The sequence below is a fragment of the Xiphophorus couchianus genome, chromosome 5 (genome assembly GCF_001444195.1).
Source record: "Xiphophorus couchianus chromosome 5, X_couchianus-1.0, whole genome shotgun sequence".
In the NCBI taxonomy this organism is placed as follows: Eukaryota; Metazoa; Chordata; class Actinopteri; order Cyprinodontiformes; family Poeciliidae; genus Xiphophorus; species Xiphophorus couchianus.
Window position 1 is genome coordinate 10573006 of NC_040232.1, and position 20954 is coordinate 10593959.

A 20954-nucleotide genomic window follows, 5' to 3' on the forward strand; every position below is an offset into this window, starting at 1 on the left:
AGAACAGTTGAGTCTAACAATGCAATCAATTTCCCACTTGACTAAAACCCTGTGGCTCAATAGCATTATTTTATTTATAATGTGTGACTTTTACTGAAGTGTGTCTGAAGCCAACAGAGAGTTCAGGTGTTCCTTTTCCCAGACATGTTATTTTGATCCACTCATGGTAGAAAGGAACCTGTAAGTCAAATGTTGACGACTGTAGAATGCACATCGCTGGGGATTTCAGTTTGAAGAAACCATACACGATTCTACCTAAATGCTTACAAGTTACGGCTCTTTGGATCTTTCGTGATCTTGGGGTTTTCTTATAAATGGTTCAGCCACTCAAGCATTCAATGGAAACTATCGTGCCTTTTTTTTGCCACTCTAGTACACAAAAGTATTTTCTGTATAAAGGATGAGGATGCTTCATTCTCTGTACGTTAAATCAAACTCTGACTGTTAGCATTTTAGATGGTCTGAGCCAACTTTGTTGAGAGGAATGATTGATATTTTTCTAATTTTTATCAGAGGGTCCCTGAGGTGGTAAAAGAAACAGCCTGCTTGATGTTTTTTGTTGCAAACATACAGTAACTGTCTTTCACTTTACTTTCAAACCATCTATCTCCCTGTCTCTGCATTTACTTGGTTGACTTTCAGCTAAACAGCTAAGCCCAATAAACAATGTATCAATTTACTTTTGCTTCATTTTTAAGTGCTGTTGCGTTTGTCTAGTGCATAAAATTCCAGTAAAACACAAACATTTCTGGTTGCAACATGACAGTCAGTGAAAAAGTTAATGTACAAATAATTCTGAGACAATGTAGTAAAAAAAACCAACAAGAAGAAAGTAAATAAACCTTCTGACTCAGTCGCCAAAATCTGAGTTTTTGGACTGCACAAAAGGCAGTTTTTCAGGTTGACAGCACAATCAATCACAGTACGATCAACATGACTGAGCTCACATCTTATGCAATGCTCCAACAAGCAGCACAGACAATATACACAGAAGTTACTTCACAATGCCACAATAGGAATTATGGGACTTGAATTCACAATCTCAGTACTTGCACATTTTCCAGTCATGGTGTGATGCAGTGAAGGAAAGGAGAAGCAACACAAAGTAGCTGTAGTTACACAAAGTAGCAGTGACTGATTTAATTTGAGTCCACTTGATTTTCCTCATGAAAATGATCAGACAGCCCAGTTAAATGGTTCCGGTGTGCGGCTGCCAGAGCCTCTGTTGCAGACCCCCTGTGGGGTTTTAACAAAATGGATATTTGATCATCAGCCAAAATGAGTCCACATGGGTCAAGGCTTTGCACTGGTGTTGGGAATCATTTTAAATTGATCACAGCTTAAAAAACGGCTTTGGGGAAAGAAACTGCAAGTCATAGATGTTAAAGCAGCTAAAACCTTGGTTAAAAATAACATGTTTGATTGTATATATCACAGGGAGGGTAGCAGTAAAAACCCATCAAGGATTAGCGGACATAGATGATGGATGGCTTGATTGGATAGATGAATGGATGGATGGATTCATGATTAAATACAGCATCACTTATCAGACTGCAAGGAACGGCTTAATAAGTGTTCTCGACTTTATAATGGAAATGTAACAGGCTTATGTGATGAAATCTGTGAGAACTACAGGGAGCCAATGTAAGGATGTGAGTTAGACTTCATTAAATGAAAATACAAAATTCATTCGCTGAATATCTTTCACACCAAGCCGGGAAAAGCTGCTATTTTAACTTTCTGCAGCATATTTATCTTGTCAAAATTTAATGACATAATAAACCTTTATTGCACGGAGAGATTATTGTTGTTTTAAGATTAAGTTTCTTCATACTGGCAGATGGTCTGATGTAATTTATGAAATTATGTCTCTTTGACAGAGACAGGTTTGCATGATAGGAAGATGAGCAGACCCACTGAATGCAGTGACTCCTGGTGTCAAAGCCAACCTGTTAATTAAATGTTGTTTTAGTTTCAAGGATTTTCTGAGGTAATTGATAGTTTAACTGTTAAAAGAAATTATTTAACAGAAAGTCAACTTTGTTTTTACAGTCATGGTGAGAACGGAGCACACTGTCCTTGAATTCTGGGATATATATATATATATGTATGTTTCTTTGGTATTTTCTTTTTGAGATAGTTTTTTTATGTTTTGATTTTGGCTTCTGATGTTGTTGAATAACACTGTTTGGATCTGAAAGAGATTAAGTTTCTTTCTGAATGATTCTCTCTATTTCTGCAGTGAAATATGAAACAAGTGAAGAACACAAAGTTAGCAAAACTTTGTTTTTAAAATCACCCTTTCCCAGCAGGCTGGCTACAACAGGGACAGGCCACAAATCAACGTCATATATAGCACATGGTATTGTTATAAATGTCATGTATAACAATACAAGACATTGCTATATGACAACAATAGTTATACATGAAAACACCTTTGGTGTAGTTCAAGTAACAACAAAGGTCAACTGATAATTAAAGTTTAAGAATATAAGTATAAAATATTGTCTATGTCAAATATGACTGAAATAGAATTTGACTATTGGTCCATTTTGAGACAATTTTCCAAAATGGGCTCCAATTTTGGAAAACTTGAGCCAGGGATGTAAAGGTTACTACATTTATAGCCCTGAAATTGAGTGTCTGTCTCTTTAAGAAGTTCTTACTTTTTCTGACTCTGCCTTCATCACAACCATTCTTGGGAATCCTGGACTGTGAAGTAGTTAGTATGATAAGCTGAGCAGACTTGCAGTTTCACAAGGTGTTTAATAATTGCTGCTCTAGACGAGCTGAGTGGGAGAGACTCGGGAGAGAGATGCTCTATTGGACGGAATCTCAGCTGGAGACTGCAGCTCCAACAAGGAGGAATTTTGTGAAAATACAACTATGTTCTTACTAAGTGTGAGAGCAAGCGTTTAGGCAACCCCGAATGACTGCCAAGGCAGATTAAGAATTCTCAAACATGCATGAAAGAATCAAAGCAACACTCCAGTATGTTTTTAGTGAGGGACTAACATTACATCTGTCTATATATAAAAAATGAAGCACAGATTCTAATATACTGATAATTTACAATATTTCATTGGATTTAGAAATGACAGCTTCAAATAACCCTTCGCTGTCAGTGTTTCGTACATGACATGAAACCTTCACAATACAAAAGTACAACAGTTCCTCAAGTGTGTAAAATGAAAACAGTTAAAGTGTGTACAATTCGACAGCAAGTTCAGAGTTCATCCGCGTAAATCACAGACATGATTACGATGACAATGATCCGCATATCAAGAGTAACTCCAAAGTCCATTTCTTTTGTAGGCACGTGAAGGCAGCAGGAGTCACGCGTTGTTTCTCTTCGAGAGAACAAATATGGCGGATGATGGAGAGTCATTGGAGTCTTGGCTTAGTGAGTACATAGTTCGTAATTTTTTCTCAAGCCTGATATTAATGCTACTGGTGTGCATGTATGTGCTCTATTTCCACATCTATCCGAATGATTTGTTCTATTCCCGTGACATGACCGTAGCTGAATATTAGCACGCTAACTGCTCTGTGTTGTCATCAGATGCTAACCCAGCTAACAGCAGATGATAAGTGTCACAAGCTAAATTCTCGTCTGTTGTCCGCCTTTTCATATTAATTCGGCATTAAATTGATGTTGCTGCAAAGTGTGATGAGTGTGTTATCCTAGAACGACTCAGTGTGACGTTTGACTTTTTTTTTAAAAATGTTAAATATCGTCGATCTTAACCAGAGAAAGTTCTAACAGCTCCTGATATTGGACCAAAAAGCAGGATTATTATTTAAGGTAAAGGGTCACTGAGTGTTCTGCAAATAGTGTAAGTTGTAGCTTTATGTCTGCTTTTAGTCACGATATGACAAAGTTATGACATAATTACTACCAGTTAAGTGTAAATATGGGAGAGTGCATCTGTATGGTTGTTTTGGTCGAGTCCTACCCACCTACATACACCTGTATAATGTTGACATTTAGTGTTTTATATGTTGCTTATGGAAGGACGTGCTTATATGTCTACCCCATTGACACATTGAAATATATTTTAAATGAATTTGGATATATTTTGAGAGTGCATTGCCAAGACATGAACAAAAATATTTGTGGTTTATAGATTTTTCCAAATATCAAACTGTAAATGAGGCAACTTTATTTTTATGCTTATTCAGTCCTTCAAAGAAGAACAGAGGTTGTACAATTTTACTAAAGATGAGAAACACATTGAAAGCATATTAATATATTTTGAGAAGCTCATTAAAAACAAAAACAATGCTGTGCTAAAGTGCTTAGCTTGTTTCTGGATTTCTTCTGTTTTTGTTTATATATTTCTCACTTACATGTTTCAGATCGGCATATGAAGTATAATATCAAACCAAGATAACTTGAGTATTTAAACAAATATATTTTGAATAAAAATTTCATTTATTAACGGTGTAGAGATTTAACAAGGAAAGCAAATACCTTTTTCGCCTGATAAATTAAATCACCATATGAAAACCTCTATTTTGTGTTTAGTTTAGTTATTTTTCTCTGATATCAGAATTTGTTTGGTCTAAAATATTTTGATATGACAGAAAAGTAAAAACAAGAGAAATTGATAATGGAACAATAATTTTTTTCATACCAAAGGCTCAGGCGTCATTATAAAATAACCCCAAAACTGTATTTTTATGGAAAAGCTGCAATAAACAATAGTTATTGTTTTCAGTTCTGATTTAAAGGAGACAGTCGTTTCTACACATCTCAGGTTTTCAGATCTGAGGAATGTGGAAACTCAATTCTGCTCCTCCTGTTTACTTCTGGTCCTTGGAACTGTTGACGTACCACGTCTATGAACCTGAGGGGTCCAGGTATTTAGTACCTGACAAGCAGCTCTGAAATTTAGAATGCAAACATTTACCTCATTGATGATACTTCTAAGACAGTCAGCGGATGTAGTTTGACTTTTTTGTTGTTGTAGCGTTTTCAAATTTAGATTTCAGTCCATAACTTGGCCACTGCATTTATGCATGCTCCATGGTTTTTGGCTTCATCGAATCCAGTTAAGTCCTGTGACCAAAAACAATAGCTACTCTCTCTTCTGCATTAAGCTGGTGGAATTTCTGAACCCATCCACTCATTATGGACACACTTAGTGACTGTTGTCATGTGTTGACACAGAAACATAAAGTTGTGAGTCATCAGCATATCCATGGTAAAAGATATTGCAGTACTACATAATAAGATTCCAAGTTTACAAATCTTAATACATAAGGTATAGTGACTGTTAGTCTGCAGGTATATGTAAGGATATGTGGTTTTGAAATGCTTTGTACTTTAATGAATCAGATTACATCTAGTAGCCATTGCAATTTCCCCCCCAACTTTGTGAACAGAGCTAAAAAAACAAAACAAGATCATTAGCTTGAGTCAGTCTACACATTCTGACAGTGTAACAGAGAAATGTTTTATCCTTGTGATTTTTGTCAACAATCTGCTGTGATACAAAGCATGACATATCAAGGAAATTCAGACTATATTGTTATGTTACTATAAAATTACATACGGATATCATTGTGCTTATTCTTGTGTCATTAAAATATGATAATTTGGAGAATATTGACCAGCTTATACCCCAAATGCACCCTTGAGAAATCAGCTTTTAGAGCTCCAAGGCCACTTCCCTTAGTCCCAACCCCATAGAAACAATTGAGACACCAAACCTTAGAAACATGACTATGGGCTAAAAATAAGGGGCAAGGGTGAAATGCGTTTCAGCCTTTGAGTTGTATTTTCTCTTTTTCAGATAAAGCCACCAATCCCTCCAACAGACAGGAAGACTGGGAGTACATAATGGGTTTCTGTGATCAAATTAATAAGGAGCTCGAAGGGTATTGTCACATTTATTCATTTAGCTCTTTGCATTCAGTGATATCCATTGAATCAGATTTTATGTGACCTCTCCTTTGTAAGCATACATGCTGTCTTGTGAGCTCTGGTACTGAAAATTCCTTTTGCCTTCTTACTTTATTTGATATTTTTCAGTCCTCAGATATCTGTCAGACTGCTGGCACACAAGATTCAGTCCCCTCAGGAGTGGGAGGCAATGCAAGCACTAACGGTGGGTTAGCTACAGTGCTTCAGTGTTTGTTTGTTTTATCTCCCTTTTTTGCTACATCCTACAGCATGAAGCTAATGGTGCTGGGATTCTTTCATAGGTTCTTGAAGCATGTATGAAAAACTGTGGACGACGATTTCATAATGAAGTTGGAAAATTTAAGTTTTTAAACGAGTTGATAAAGGTGGTCTCACCCAAAGTAAGTAACATTAACACTCATGTCCTCAGAAATCGTGATGATCAGGGCTGCACAATATATCGAGTTGCAGTTGTCGTCACCTCAATATGTGCAGTATTGCAACAGCAAAGAACTCCTTTGATGTAATATTTGGTTGGCCTTTAAATTTCAGGTGCCAAGAATTAAATTCTGCATGCTGATATTGTGTTTGGCAGTTTGTATGAACTTCTGTCTTCGATGCCTACACCTGACAATGACTATGTTTATATAGCAGGTCTTGATGCTCATTTCTGATCTTTTGCTGAAATCTGATTTTTGACATCTGTCTGAGAGGTTTACGACCCCAAGGCATTGCCATCCCACAGCAGCTCTCTGTTTATGGAAGTAGTAACGGATGCCACTGGTAGATTGATAGATTTTAAAGTTGTTGAGCAATGGGAGCCGACAGGATTGTCACAAGATCATAAGAAGGAAGATATGAAAAAAAGGTACAACACATAGCAACGACCTTTTGTAGGGCATTGACTGCAACTTCTATAGAGAAATCTGTTTGGACGTGTTGTCGGAACTAGAACTTATAATTTTCAGCTGTTGTTTATGTCCAGATTTCCTTCGTCTTGCTTCTTCTGGTGCAGAATTATTATGACGCATGTCTCATTTCAATGACGTCAAAGTCAGATGAAATGCAACATGAATGTTTGTACTACAGCCGCTTTGAAAACAATCAGATATGTATCTGATTTAGTACTGTGTATGGAAGTGGCACATATCAGATTTTTGGGGGAATGAAATGATCAGAATCGGGCCGATCACACTGCCATGAAAAAGGTACTGTGTATTGGTCGCATATATGCAAAAAAATGGATTTGGGTCGCATTTGCCTGCTGTGGGGATGTTGGCATAGATGTTGGTGATCAAGATCCTCAAAGATCACGGATGTGTCAATATAAAAATCGGTGCTGATATCGACATCTGCTAATGCAGTAAAGGCCAATAACCAATATGTATTCATATGCTCTTTTGGCATCTTGAAAAACAGACCACATTTCTGAAATTTCACTGACTGCTTGAGTTAAACACCCCACAATCCTGCACTGCATCATCATTCCTGCCACATGCCCCAACAAATACCACATGAACAACTTTAACAGTTTTGGAACTGTGCTTATTCCTGATGTTGTGCAGCCTTGGTTCATGGTGATATTATCTGCATTAATGTTTGCAGATAATTACTTAGAATTAAATAATTCTAAGCTGAACTAATAATAACCTTTGGTTTCCAGTACCTAGGAGACAGAGTTTCAGATAAAGTAAAGACGAAGGTCATAGAAATGCTGTATACTTGGACTGTGTCCCTTCCTGATGAAGCAAAGATCTGTGAGGCCTATCAGATGCTGAAATCCCAGGGTAACGTATCGCTGTGGCTCCAATAAACAAATACCGCAACAGATACGAGTTTGAAATCTTTTTTTAATCGCGTGAGCTTTTTTAAATTTTTCTTTTAGGTATTGTTGTAGTTGACCCTGAAGTCTCCCTGAATGCCACATTAATCCCCTCACCTTCTCCACGTCCCAAGAATCCTGTATTTGACGATGAGAAAAAGAGCAAGGTCAGTTTAACACATTATGTATTTTTTGTGAATACCCAAGATCCTCTGCTATAGCCTCAGACCGAAGAATGCCCAATTTAAATAGAATAGGAGTTTCCTTTATTGAAATTCAGGAGCATTCAGCAGCATTGAGATACAAAAATAAAAAAGTGTTAAAAATTGATTTAAAAAAAACCCAAGAAAAATAGTAATGTACTGTACAAGAATATAACTTAAAAATATTGTGCAGTTTGTCCACGAACAGGATTTAGGTTTATCCTCGATGTAAACAACACAAACTGTGTTTAGACTGTGCTGACAGCAGTTGGTCCACGGATACACTTGCTAGTACTTTCAGTGTTTTTTTTTGTTGTTGTTTGTGGGAGATGATAATCTTTGCCTGCTGCGTCTGTGGGAAGAGAGTCTGGCTGATGAAAGCTTTTTCTAATTCCTCTGCAGAGATTAGCAGAACTTCTGAAAAGCAAAAAGCCCGAAGATCTTCAAGAGGCGAATCGGCTCATCAAGAACATGGTGAAGGAGGTGGGTTTTATCACAGATTTAATCTGAGCTACTTTCATCCTCACACATTTGACTGTTTGAGTCAAAGGTGTCATTTTAAGATTAATTGCAGTTTATAGAAGTGCAACCCATTTGTGTGTCACAGGACGAGGTGCGATCACAGCGAGCCACAAAGCAAAAAAGCACGCTGGAGGCTGTCAGCAACAGTGTGAAACTCCTTAGTGAAATGCTCGCTCACTTCAGCCCAGAAGACTCCACTGAGGAAGATAAGGAGCTTATAAAGGTCTGTGTTTTGTGACGAGAGTTCTTTGAAGTTCTTTCTTTGGCGTTATTAACCTTTCTGGAAGCTCTGTTGTAACGGTCATTATGCTGAACAACATCAGAGTTAAATCTATATATCGAAGAAGTTTCTTTTATTTTACGTACGGTATATAAAATAAAGATTTACTGAAGAGAGGAAAAGTGTTGCTTTTCTGTGTTTTAAAATTTCCCTTTAGTGATAAGAATCTATACTTTTATGTCTCATTATTTTCAGGAATTATACAATGACTGTGACAAGCTCAGACAAACAGTATTTAAACTGGCTACTGAGACCGAGGATGATGACAGCAGCTTGGGTAAAGCTGGTTTCATTCTCTTGTTTTTGATCTGTTCTTTTTTTAAACTTATCAGAAATACATTGAACCCAGAGTTTTGCTTTGTATCATCCTGACTGTTGCTTTAATCTTTTCAAAAAAACACACCAGGAGAGATCTTGCAGGCCAATGATGACCTCTCCAGTGCAATTAATTCCTATAAGAAGATAGTTGAAGGGCAGTCCATCAGCGGAGACTCTGACTTTGCACAAGGGACTCAGACTCCAGCCACACAAGGTAAAGTTTGCATAGAGGAGTAGATGGAAACTAACAGATTTGAAAACTCTAAATACTGCTGATGCACCGATCAAATAACTAGTAACTCGCTCGGATTTAGTGCTGCGTGTATTAGATTTGTCTTCACTTTGTTGTGCCACATTAACAAAAAACAGCAAGTTTACAAGTTGATAAAATGCCAGAAAACTTCTGCAGGCAAGGTCAGTCACTTCATGATGTCAAAAGCAGACTTGTTGTCCAGAAACATTCTGAAACATACAAAGTGCAAACTGTGAACTCTGTATATTAAATTCAGCTTTTTTTATTTTGGCTCTTGTATTCAAAATGTGTCTTTTTAGTTTTGTTTTGTTGCTTTGCCAGTTTGCACAGCATTAAATAGAAGAAGAAACTTTTTTTTTACTTCTTTTTCTCTTTCTCACTGTTTCTTTTTTCATTTAACCTGACCACAGTGGGAATATCTACCACAGATGAATAAAAATTGGTCTGAGAAGGACTGAGTCAGGAGATGGATGTAATTTTAAAAGGAAAACATCAAGGAACTCTGCATTTAGCCCTCTTTCACAGACACCACTACTTAAAATCCTCTGAAACTCTTTTTATTTGCTTTTAGCACTACTCTGCTTTACTCTACGACATAAAAATCTGCTTTTTATGTGTGTAATGTCTGCTCTACATATACATAGAGAGCAGACATTACTCTTTAAAGTTAATGGGAACGAGATTTGATTTGAACAAATGCCTTTCTTTTTCAAATCTTGATATATTTTATTTTATTTTTTTATTTCTTAGGCTTTGCAGGCACAAACAAGTCAGAGATCCTTATTGACCTGGTGGGTCTTGACGCCAAGAGTCCTTCTCAGCCCAAACACGAACCTCAAGCATCTTCTCTGGTTTTTTCGGGCGACTTGCTTTGCGGATCGACGACCACCGAGCTTCAGTCCAAGTCTGCAGCTGCACCCTCTGCTGCCCTCTCCCTGCTGGACGAGGAGCTGCTATCTCTAGGTACAAATCTTCAGTCTAAATCTTCTTTTTAAGTATTTGCTTGATGATCTCTTTTGTCTGAAAAATGAAATTTGTGTAAATTCACAGGCCTTAATGATCCTGGGCCTGTAGTCAATGAATCAAGCACCTCAAATCAGAGCAATCATTTACCACCTTCACAGGTATTTAATTTAAGACTATAACAACTGGAGCATTTTACCGTCTACCTTCATGAAAGTAGCTCTGATTATAATTAAATGTATTCCAGGACTCCGGTCAAGATTTGGCTCTTTTCGACTCCAGTTTGCCTCCTGCCTTTGATGCACTTTCAGCACCTTCGCTGTTTCAACAAGCCCTCTCTACAACACTAGCGCCAGTGACTTCAACCAGAACAACTACAACTTCCTCTGCCTCCAACTTCCCCGCCCCCGCCTTTTTCACGCCTCCAGCTGCTACGGCTTCAGATTTGCCAGCGTCGGTCATATTCCCACCGCCGCTCGGCTCGGCGCTGACCGCCTCAGCGCCGGCAGGCCCTTCACCTTCACACAGCGCGACCGCACCAGCCTTCTCTACCGGACGTCAGCATGTCTCCTTACCTGGGGTCTTCCAGCCCGCTGTATCCTCTCTCAGTCACAATTTACAAGACCTCGCCATGCTGGATCTGGGCGGGAGTGATAAGTGAGTATCATTCAATTCAAATGTCACACTTTTAAATGATGTGCGAGCTCTGTCCTTGTTTCAGCTCTGGAAACGGTGCTCACCTGTCTTTCAGTTCTGCTAGGATTAAGACATAGAAGACATGTGTTGGAGAGATAAGATAGTAGGGAGTTAGCAGGAGAAATGCAACATTAAAGAGCTTTTTTAGTGACAGTCTGATAGATTCTTCCTGCCTATAACCATCACTGCTCCCCACAAAATCAACAAAGGTTTGCATCCTTGCTGGCATTTGTACAGCAAGGATGTTCCTCTGGTGGTCATTGCATGTTCTCAGTTTTAATAACATTTCTGATATTGTTGTACATCTTTTTCTGCACTGATGTGCTGATATATTGTAGTCTGTTGTGTTTTTCACATCCCTTGGATTGAGTACAGTATTTATATTCCAATAACTGCACAGTATTTTTTATGGTATAATCATTGTCAAGAAAATCCGAGCTCATCCCACTTCCCCATGCTGGAGATTTTAGTTTAACAGTAATAATAAATAAAGTTATCTTTAAAATGAATCACTCAAGTGACATCAAGGCCCAGCAGTAGACTTAAGTGTCAATAAAGTTAGTTTAACAGTAATAATAAATAAAGTTATCTTTATAATGAATCACTCAAGTGATATCAAGGCCCAACAGTAGACTTAAGTGTCAATAAAATAAATCTAGTTGTGTGTGTTGTTTTTGTCTCATGCAAACTTTGCTTTAATTCTACTTTTTTCTATCTAATCATAAGAAATCATAGTCAGTCAGAAAGAGTCATTAAACAGGAAAAGCAGGTTTCCTGGAAAAAGAGGAAGTTTCCAGCCTGCAGATTTATAAAAATAGCTGAGACTATTCCTTATTTTAAAGCATGAAAGTTTTAAAAAATTAAATCTAAACATTTTGAGTAATTTGATAAGATTCAAAGTAAAATACTTATATTAATATTGATTTACTTGTAATAATACTTACACTTATATTTGTGAGAACACTTATAAGAAAAACAAGCAAATGTAACTTTGGTATCAAATAATTAGAATAATAGATTATTCTTGGTTTCTTTTCAGAAAAACATCTGTAATAACGCACATTAAGATCATAATAAGAGTAACTAATAAGTTATGGTTATAAAATTATAAATGAATGCTAAATCAGAGAAGCTAAAGAAAATAAATGTGATATAAATGTGATTTTGACATTGAACTTGAAATGGTGTAAAAGGTTGTAAAACTGCAATTAAACATCACTGATATGTTGGAGGTAGATGGTAGGTGAAAGGTGACAGGAAGGGAAACAGGGGAACTAACAGGAGAGCAGAGATGATCAGCACCTTATTTGGACATAGGAGGTTGAGCAACCCTGAGACATTGGCACAGACATCATGACATGATGTCTCTTAAGACAGTGACGGATATGAGATCATCTGTCTAAGCAGACAGATGAACCCTATATAAGGTGGGTGCAAAAGAGGAACCGTTCGTTGGATCCTCCGGGCAGCTTCGAGCCAAGATCGAGATGGACAAAGAACTCTGCAGCTGAAGAAGAGCCGGGGCCACGGAGCCGGAGACTGTCCTGCACATGGAGACCAACCCGTCTGGCCCACAATCTGTGGCTTCGAATCGCACTTCTCTCATCGGCTGGGTTCAGACCCCAAAGACAAAGATGAAGACAAAGACAAGGAAGAAGAACTGGTGCCTTTTTTCCTGCCAGCACCAAGTCCTGTGTGACCTCAGCATCCATGCGGAGAAGAAGCTCATCAGACCTGCGGAGATCCTGGCCTTCATCGATCAACATCTTCCTCCTGTTGCAACACCTTCTTCATCATCGTGCCAGGTCTGGGGTTCGAGGCGCCAAACTCCGTCCGTCTCGCTCTAAGGTTCCTTTTTTAGTACTCAGTATCAGCAGTAGGGAAAGATAGACTAGATGATTGATTTTACTTATTTGATTATTTCTGCTACTGAATTAAGCTGTACTGACCCTTGCAAAAATGCCTTACTAATAAAATATTTAGCATAAAGAAAATCTAAAAGATGTTGTGGACATTCAGTTAATGAGTCACCTTAAAGTTCATTGATGGTTGTAAAATAGCTGTGATGTTTGATTCTGGAGAGGAAGAGGTGGAAAATGTTTTTAGGTTGCTGGTAGCCCATATTTAAAACCTCATCCTTGGGACTCGCCCGAGTTACTAAAACCTACCTGGTTCAATAACAAATGCAAGTTGCAAAATAGAGAACGAGCGACCGTTAACAGGTGTGCTCTGTGAAACTAGTTGGCTGTAGGCTGCTCAGTCTGGCTAATTCACAGGGGGAAGAAGGGTGGGACACCTGGATGTAGGCCGTCAGATAACCAGGCGAATCGTTTCTCGAAACCAGCTTAAACAGAGTTTACTTCAGTTCTGGACAGGGTAAATCCCAGCAGATTTAGGAAACTCAACGGACCCGTTAGACGGAGAGCTGGTAGCACATCTCCCCTCTCAGAAGAGGAAGTACGAGAGTGAGAGAGTAGAGACAGAAAGGAGGGGGGGGGTGTTGCGCAACAACAAGTGGCGCCCCACGTTGGGCGCCATGTCCGTTATCCTGCAATAGCTAGCCCCGCCCACTACATCACAACCCTCCGGGGCTGACTACTGACCAGTTCTCTGTCTAACAGGTCCGGAAAATCTCTAAGACCTGGGTATTACCCTAAAAGAGATCTATAAGAGATAATCTATTTAAACTGGTGTCGAAAGCGATTCGTCTAGCTCTAACTACCTCCAATCCAGAAGTTACGACCCTTTTCAGTTAAGAAACAGTCAGCTGAGTAGCCCTCACAGCTGCGTAATTCCAATAACCACTCCTGTTAACGGTAGCTCGCTTTCTAAAATATAACTTGCTCTTGGAACCGGCTAGATTAAATTTAGAGACTTGGATGTAAGTCCCTGGGTCATTATTTTACTCTCGCCAAAGGAAATTATGAAGCCTCCTTTTCACTAGAACCATGTACCTTAATTTTACCTTTATTAAAAGAACTGAAAAATGATTAAATGACTCAATTAATTCCAATGTCCACCAACCTCATTAGAATTTTAGAGTAAGAATTTATTAAGCAAGCTTAAGCAGGGATATGTGACATACAAATCAATAATCAATTGTATATAAGTCGAGAGTAGTATAATAAGATCAACATGTAAAATCATACCCTCCTGTCTCTTTCCCTAACCTATGTCGCAGATTCTGAGATATCTTTTTAGGAAGCGAGTTCAACTCATACCCAGTTGGTAGTGGATCTTTGGCAACAGGATCGTCCGAAAACCTTGGTCTGAATCTTTATCCTTTGTGTGAAAAAATCCTCTTTAGAATGGAAGCAAAGTAGAGAGGGTTCAATTGCTTTTGAAAACCCAACTCTTTTATCCCTCCGGGACCTTTGTCCTTTCTCCAAGTCTGTTGCAATGTTTGGGTTGAGGTAAGACCGACGATCGAATCAGGAACCCGGGTTGGACGATTGGAACTTGTCTCCCTTTAGCGGCAAGAAGCTTCAGCTTTTCCCGTGGCTCCAGGGTGTGGTCTGCTGTTGTTTCCTCGATCTGCTTCTTCTGTTAGCTCTACTTCGGTGCCGCAGACAAAGAACAAGAACTTCTCCTTTTCCGTCTGCTTATATACAGTTCTCTGCCATATATGTGTATGGGGAGTGTTAGTTTACGTGGTTTCGGCTCCTCCTGTCTGCTGGCTGGGATGGAAAGTACCGTCCTTTCCTCAGCGTGTTGTTCTTAGCCAACCATACTGCCCCACCCATCCTGTGCGTCTGGCCATCTGTTCAGAACTGCTTGCGACAGCAGGAACTCACAAGTTCCCCTTCTCCTTTTAACATTAAAAACTATGTGCTTTTCTCTGATTAACTTTTAAACACAGTCAAATATTAAAAACTTATGTGCTGATTTCCATTAAGCATTAATCATAAGCATTAATCACCTCTTTCACTTATTATAAATCATCAACCCCTAATCATTTCATTGTTGTCATGTTATTACAGATCATGATTCGTACACTTCAGAATCATTCAGTGATTACTTACATACAGTCATCACACCTATTGTATTCATCCATGTTCAACTTAATCATTATCAAAACACTCAATCATTATAAATCAAAACACAAGATTGCTTTATTTCCTTCAGGCCTTCATGCACCTTTTTCTGTGTGTACCTGGATAGATCTCAAACCTCATACCAGTTTTCTTGACATCATATACAGTATATTATTACTATTATTGTTGATGTTAATCTCGTTTTTTTTAGTATATTTTCTCACGTTGTGAACCTGTATGTATCTGATGCTGCCGTTGCACCTGAATTTTTTTTCTGTGGAAAAATAAAGGCCCATTTCCTCTGGTGGCCATTGCATGTACATTTGACTACAGTCACAACCTCATGGTGTTTTACGTGGGACTTTATCTGGCAGACCAACACAAAGTAAAGCATAATTTTAAAGTAGAAGCAAAATGATTCATGTTTTGCAAAATGTTTAACACAAAAAAATTTGAACGATTTATAAAGTATTTGTATTCATCCCCCTTTACTCTGATACTGGTAAAAAAAAAAAAAAAGTCTAGGGCGGCAAATATTGCACACCAGTTATCAAATTATTAGTTTTTCTTGCTTACTTGTGTTGGTCTATTGCATAAAGTGACAGAATTTGTCATTGTAACATGACAAAATGCTGAAAAGTTTATGAATACCTTTGCATGTATCTGTGGAGTATTTTTCAAGGCTGTGTTATTGTAGCTGGTAAAAAAAATTTCTTGTTGCAAAAGTCACGATGTGAAACTATTGTAGTCTACATCTTTACAGCTTTACTCAGAATTTTCTGTTGCATAGGAAAGGAACATTTGAAATAAGTATTAATTTAATTAAATTAAAATAAGTACTAATTTCTCAATGTAATAATTTAAATGATGATGGGGCGCACATTAAAAGGAAGATATTTTCTTTTAAGATGTTAAGTGTGCTAGTTAAAAACTAATTTAACTTTTTCCTCATTTGCAACACCTCTTGATAACTCCCAACTTTTCCAAAATTCCCCCCCCCAGATTATTTGACTGCTGCTTTTGTTTCCTTCCAGTCACAGTGGAACGTCGACTTCAGCGATGACGACCGGGATGCAAGGGTGGTCTACTCCTCCAGCCCTCCGAAGTCACCCAGACGACAGCCCTCTGCTGCGCTCCTTGTCTCCCATTCAGCCCATGAGCCAGGCAAGTCCAAGCAAAGGAGGCGAGGTTTCCCTGGCTGCTGTTTTTGTTCCTCTGGAGGCCATCAAACCAAGTGAGTTTGTTGAAAAGAACCTGTTGGTTTTGTGCCAGTAGTTGCTGACGTTTGGATTCAGTTGTGGAAAACCGCAAATGCATTTTAAGAGCTAAAACATTTGATCAGTACACACGTGCTCTGTGCTAATAATGAAATATAACGGTCTTGCAGTAATAATTTCCTGTCATTTCCTGCCATTTCCAGAATGGCAACTTTTAAAAAGACACAAATAAATGCTTTGAGTGTTTTCAAATTGGTAGAATGTCCTTTTATTTAGTCCAAAATTTGATTCCCAATTTTAATAGATTTTTTTTTCATTTGCTTTTCTCCTTAAAAATTAAAATACGAATTAATATATCTTAAAAGTTGGCTTTTATTTCAATCATAATTCCGTGAGTGAATCTGGATTCATAGCTGAAATAAATAGAAGCTGTAAAACACGCTTCTCAAACAAGGCAGTATTGTTCAAACCAATTTGAGCAATTGATTTTAGCAGTTGTTTAAATTGCTAAAATCAATTTGAACAATGGAAATGCAAGCAGTTCATTGGTGGAAAAATCAAAAAGATTTTCAAAAAATGAAATCTTCAAAACAAAACACTCTATTAATCGATTAAATTAATTTACGTTCGGCCGTAGGAATTGGCCCCCCAAAAAATAAAAGTCAATTGATTTTATTAAAAAAGCTGAACTTTCTCATGGTTGGATGTTGATGAAACAAGAACTTCTGACAGTGCAGTTAAAATTAACTGATGGTTTTATCTTGATCAACAAAATATGCTCCGTAGGCGATTTTTAAAAGCACCATATTTTAGCTACTATGGTAACTGGGGTTTTGAATTTTAATGTTTTGTTTTTGTTTTTTATAACACTATTCAGTCTCAGCTGTGGATAAACTTGCCATTCACTGGAATTTTGATTTATTTTTACTCTTTCTTTGTTGTTGGTGTGAGTATTCATTGGGCCACTTTATAAAGTACACTTTGCTATTACTGGAGTTTCATAAATTCTTCTCCAAATCGATGTTTCTTGGGGAGGTTTTTTTTTTTTAATAATCTCCCTCCAGATGCTCTAGGGAGCGCATTCTGCTGGAGGGGGCCTAAGTGAGTGTGAGTGCATGAGGGTGGGAAGGTGTGGTTGGGTGTCTCAGGTGGGGTCTTTAGCTGCCACCTCTAATGGATCATCCCAGGCTGATCTTAAAAACATAATGATGCCTCGAGGGATCCTTTGGTACATATTTCTCTCTCACACACAGTACAGATCAGGACCTTGGAGTTTCTTGATAAGTGAAATTCTGCCAGATGGAGCTCAGTGCTTATTAGGCCAGAGCTGATTGAATGTCTGGAGCAAAAAGAAACAGATTAAGTGTGCTGTCGGCACTGGACTGACGGCCCTCTGGGGCTTGCTGGGATTGATTCGAGCAATACTGCAAATATCAGACACATTTATTGACTGACTTATTCCTTCATTTTGCTTTTGTTCAGTTCTTGCTGCTGATGTGTGTGCAGCTTATTGAATTTACAATTGTGGCTCTGAAAGTCCCTCATATGTGGACCTAATGGTTACATGTAGTGACTTTTCACAACCCTAAAAACTTTCTCTTTTCTTTAGAAAATAGCATTTTTTTTCTGGTGTTACTTTAAATTTTTGGAGACTAAGCGAAAGCACGTATTGTTCTTGCTCATCTCGTCAAGCAGGAGGCCCTCCCTGGTCTGAAGGCCCTCGCAGCTGAGCTGCTCCTCCCTCTCCGTTGAGAATGCTAATGAATCATAAAAGTGCTTTGGCTGATCCCCTCTCAGTCAGAAAGTAAACTTAAAGCTGGATTTGTCTCAAATATATCATTAAGTAATTCTCTCTCTACTATTTATCTTTTGTCGAATCAAATTTCTAATGTTGATTCATGTTGACGTAAGTCAAGCCAGGGGGGTGTCCCGTATTAAATTTGTTGTCGTATTCAGTAAATATTTTTTCCAAACATAATAACCATGGAGACCAAAAATAATCCTGATTTTAATAATATTTTCTATAATGAAGCAGTCTTAGTCTACAGGTAACTTGTATAACTTGAATCATGTTAAAACTTCTGTAGCTATTCATGAAAAAAATTTATTTTTACCCTTAATCAGCATATTTTTGTATAATTTGACATCTTAGATTCCATTGAATTTTTTGTAATCTGTGAACATCTCACTGTAACAAAATACCCAGTCGATTAAGAGATTTCTACAGTAAAGGGTAAGTTTATTAAAAGTGCTTCTTGGAACAAGAGTGTTTCTTTGAAAATCAAAATATTACATTTTGCTACCACCTAGTGGTGAAAATGGGCAACTGACAAAACGATAAAGGAAGATGTGGTTTTATTTTCCTCAAGTAGACCTTAATTTACTGTATTTTACTGTAATTGTGATTTGAAAACAGAGTAATATTTTTTTATTTTTTTAAAAAGGACCATTTATTGCATTTAGAATAATTTTGCAGCACTGCCTTCCATAGCTGCTTGTGAGTGGATCCTATTTGTCTGGTACATCTTTGTACATGTAACAAAAAAGAGAATAAATTGCCACATCATAAAATCAATTTATTTATTCCACACATTTATTATTAATCAGCTGCTGCATGAAATGTTTAATCTAAATTGAGGATTTCCAGATTTTGGGAGATGAAAGAGACAAATATCCTCCAAGAGATGAGATTCTCAGTTTTTGACTGACATCTGTCTGTCTGGTGTTTATAGGTACGCTCTGTCCTGTGACGGCGTATGACAAAAATGGAGTCCGTGTCCTGCTCCATTTTGCCTCGGACTGTCCCCTCGGGAGGCCCGATGTTCTGGTGATGGTGGCGTCGATGCTCAACACCGCCCCACAGCCTGTTAGGAACATAGTTCTCCAGGCTGCTGTACCCCGGGTAACGGCTGATATGTTTGTGTTGCTACGATAGTTATTTTTTGGGGGCGGAGGGGTTTAATGAAACTTCTCAAATTTGAGCACCTGGGTTTCTCTTCTAACAACATCTGTAGACGATGAAGGTGAAGCTGCAGCCGCCCTCCGGAGCAGAGCTGGCCCCTTTCAATCCAATTCTTCCTCCTGCTGCCATCTCTCAGGTCGTGCTGCTTGCCAATCCTCTGAAGGTAGATTTCACACACACTGCTTGAACTTTTTTTCACATTAGAACCACAAACTTGAGTGTATTTTATGGGGATTTCCTTCCACTTTTAAGTAATGCACTACTTTGTGTTTATCTATCAAATAAAATCCCGGTAAAATGCACCGAAGTCTGTGCTTGTAATGTGACGCGATGGGAAAATGCTCAAGGAATACAAATGTTTGCCAGACACTGTAACATGAACCCGTTTATGTTTTTATGTCTCTCAGGAAAAAGTTCGGATGAGATACAAACTGATGTTTACGCTGGGAGAGCAGTCCTTCACAGAAGTGGGGGAGGTGAACGACTTTCCACCTGCTGATCGATGGGGGGCTCTATAGTTACATTTTCTCATTATTTTAAGATCCGTCTTTTGCAGTTTTGTGTGTCGGTGCAAAGCTAAAAAAAGACTTCAAATTAAAAAGGTTTAGTTAAATAAAAACTTGAATAAACCATGACGGGTTAAAAATGGTCCAGTAAAGACAGCATCAAAGTTCGACCTGTGATTACAAACCAGTGTGACCTGATATCTGAATGTGGATAATGGTGTTGAAGTCAGTCATTAATTATAATTAAATTAATATTTTTCTTTTAATTTATTTTTAATATTTAAACCTGTTTGTGTCATCTGACTGAACTGAACAACAAAACAAGCAAAAATTTCTCATTTTTGATATTTCCAGTTAAACTCTAGCATTATGTGTGATTAATGCAGGTGAATGAAGGTCCAGAGATAAACAGGTTTATTTTAAGGTTTTAACAGAGACTTGACTTCTGGGGTTTTACACTTCTATGGTTTTCAGTATTCTCATTACGCATTTGATTAATTTGTGAATGGAAGAATCATATATGTTAACATTCCAGACAAAAACCCAAACAAACTGTGTGTTAGTCTGCATTCTCGCCTGACAGAAATGGGGTTCGGTGCACCTTATTTTCACCAGATGTTCTGACGTGTATGCGTTTTTAACCAACTTTGAAGAGGATCTGCTTACAGGGAATAAGGAGCTGCTAGAATCATACAGTTTAAAATCAATACAACAGCATGAATATTGTACATTTTCTTCTGCCGCTGCTGTTAAATGATGTGGAAACTCAGCTAAGGAGTTAGATCAGTGTGTGTGGGAGCTTCAAATTAGAAATGTTTTGCTCTTTTATTTATGTCCTGAAACAATAAAATAAATAGGGTTTTTTTGTGAGTAAGAGGGTATTTAAAAACATTAAATCTGTCGGTGGTATATACAACTTTCTTTACTTATTTCTTTTAAAAGTATTTATTTGGGGTTGTTGAATTGTCATTGCATATTTTTGAGAAGCTTTTTCTGTGCATGGAAACAATAAAAGAGATGAATCTATTTGTACTATACTCTTTGTCTGATTTGCCTTGATTTTTCACAGTATTGTTGAAGATGTTATAACTGAGCTTTGTCTAAATTAAAATTCCATCCCAAAATGGAAAATAATCCTGTTTATAAAAGATCTGCACCCGTCTGAAAGTGGTTCCCCATAGTGTAGTGATGGGAAGTTCGGCTCTTTTGACTCTAAACGGCTCTAATCTGAAGTCTCACATTTTAGATTCACTTTGTAAGTAAGAACGTT

The 20954-nt window shown here is 37.9% G+C and overlaps 1 protein-coding gene across 1 annotated transcript; it reads left to right on the top strand.

The window, feature by feature from the left end:
* The first annotated feature begins 3321 nt into the window (after positions 1-3321).
* Positions 3322-20721, top strand: gga3a (golgi associated, gamma adaptin ear containing, ARF binding protein 3a). The gene is made up of 17 exons (XM_028018346.1): positions 3322-3403; positions 5799-5883; positions 6038-6113; positions 6211-6309; positions 7572-7695; positions 7794-7897; positions 8336-8416; positions 8541-8678; positions 8931-9012; positions 9142-9267; positions 10057-10269; positions 10357-10430; positions 10517-10926; positions 16034-16233; positions 18949-19118; positions 19231-19341; positions 19586-20721. The coding sequence occupies exons 1-17, from the start codon at positions 3367-3369 to the stop codon at positions 19694-19696; spliced, it is 2241 nt and encodes a 746-aa protein (XP_027874147.1). The 5' UTR covers positions 3322-3366; the 3' UTR covers positions 19697-20721.
* Positions 20722-20954: the final 233 nt, after the last annotated feature.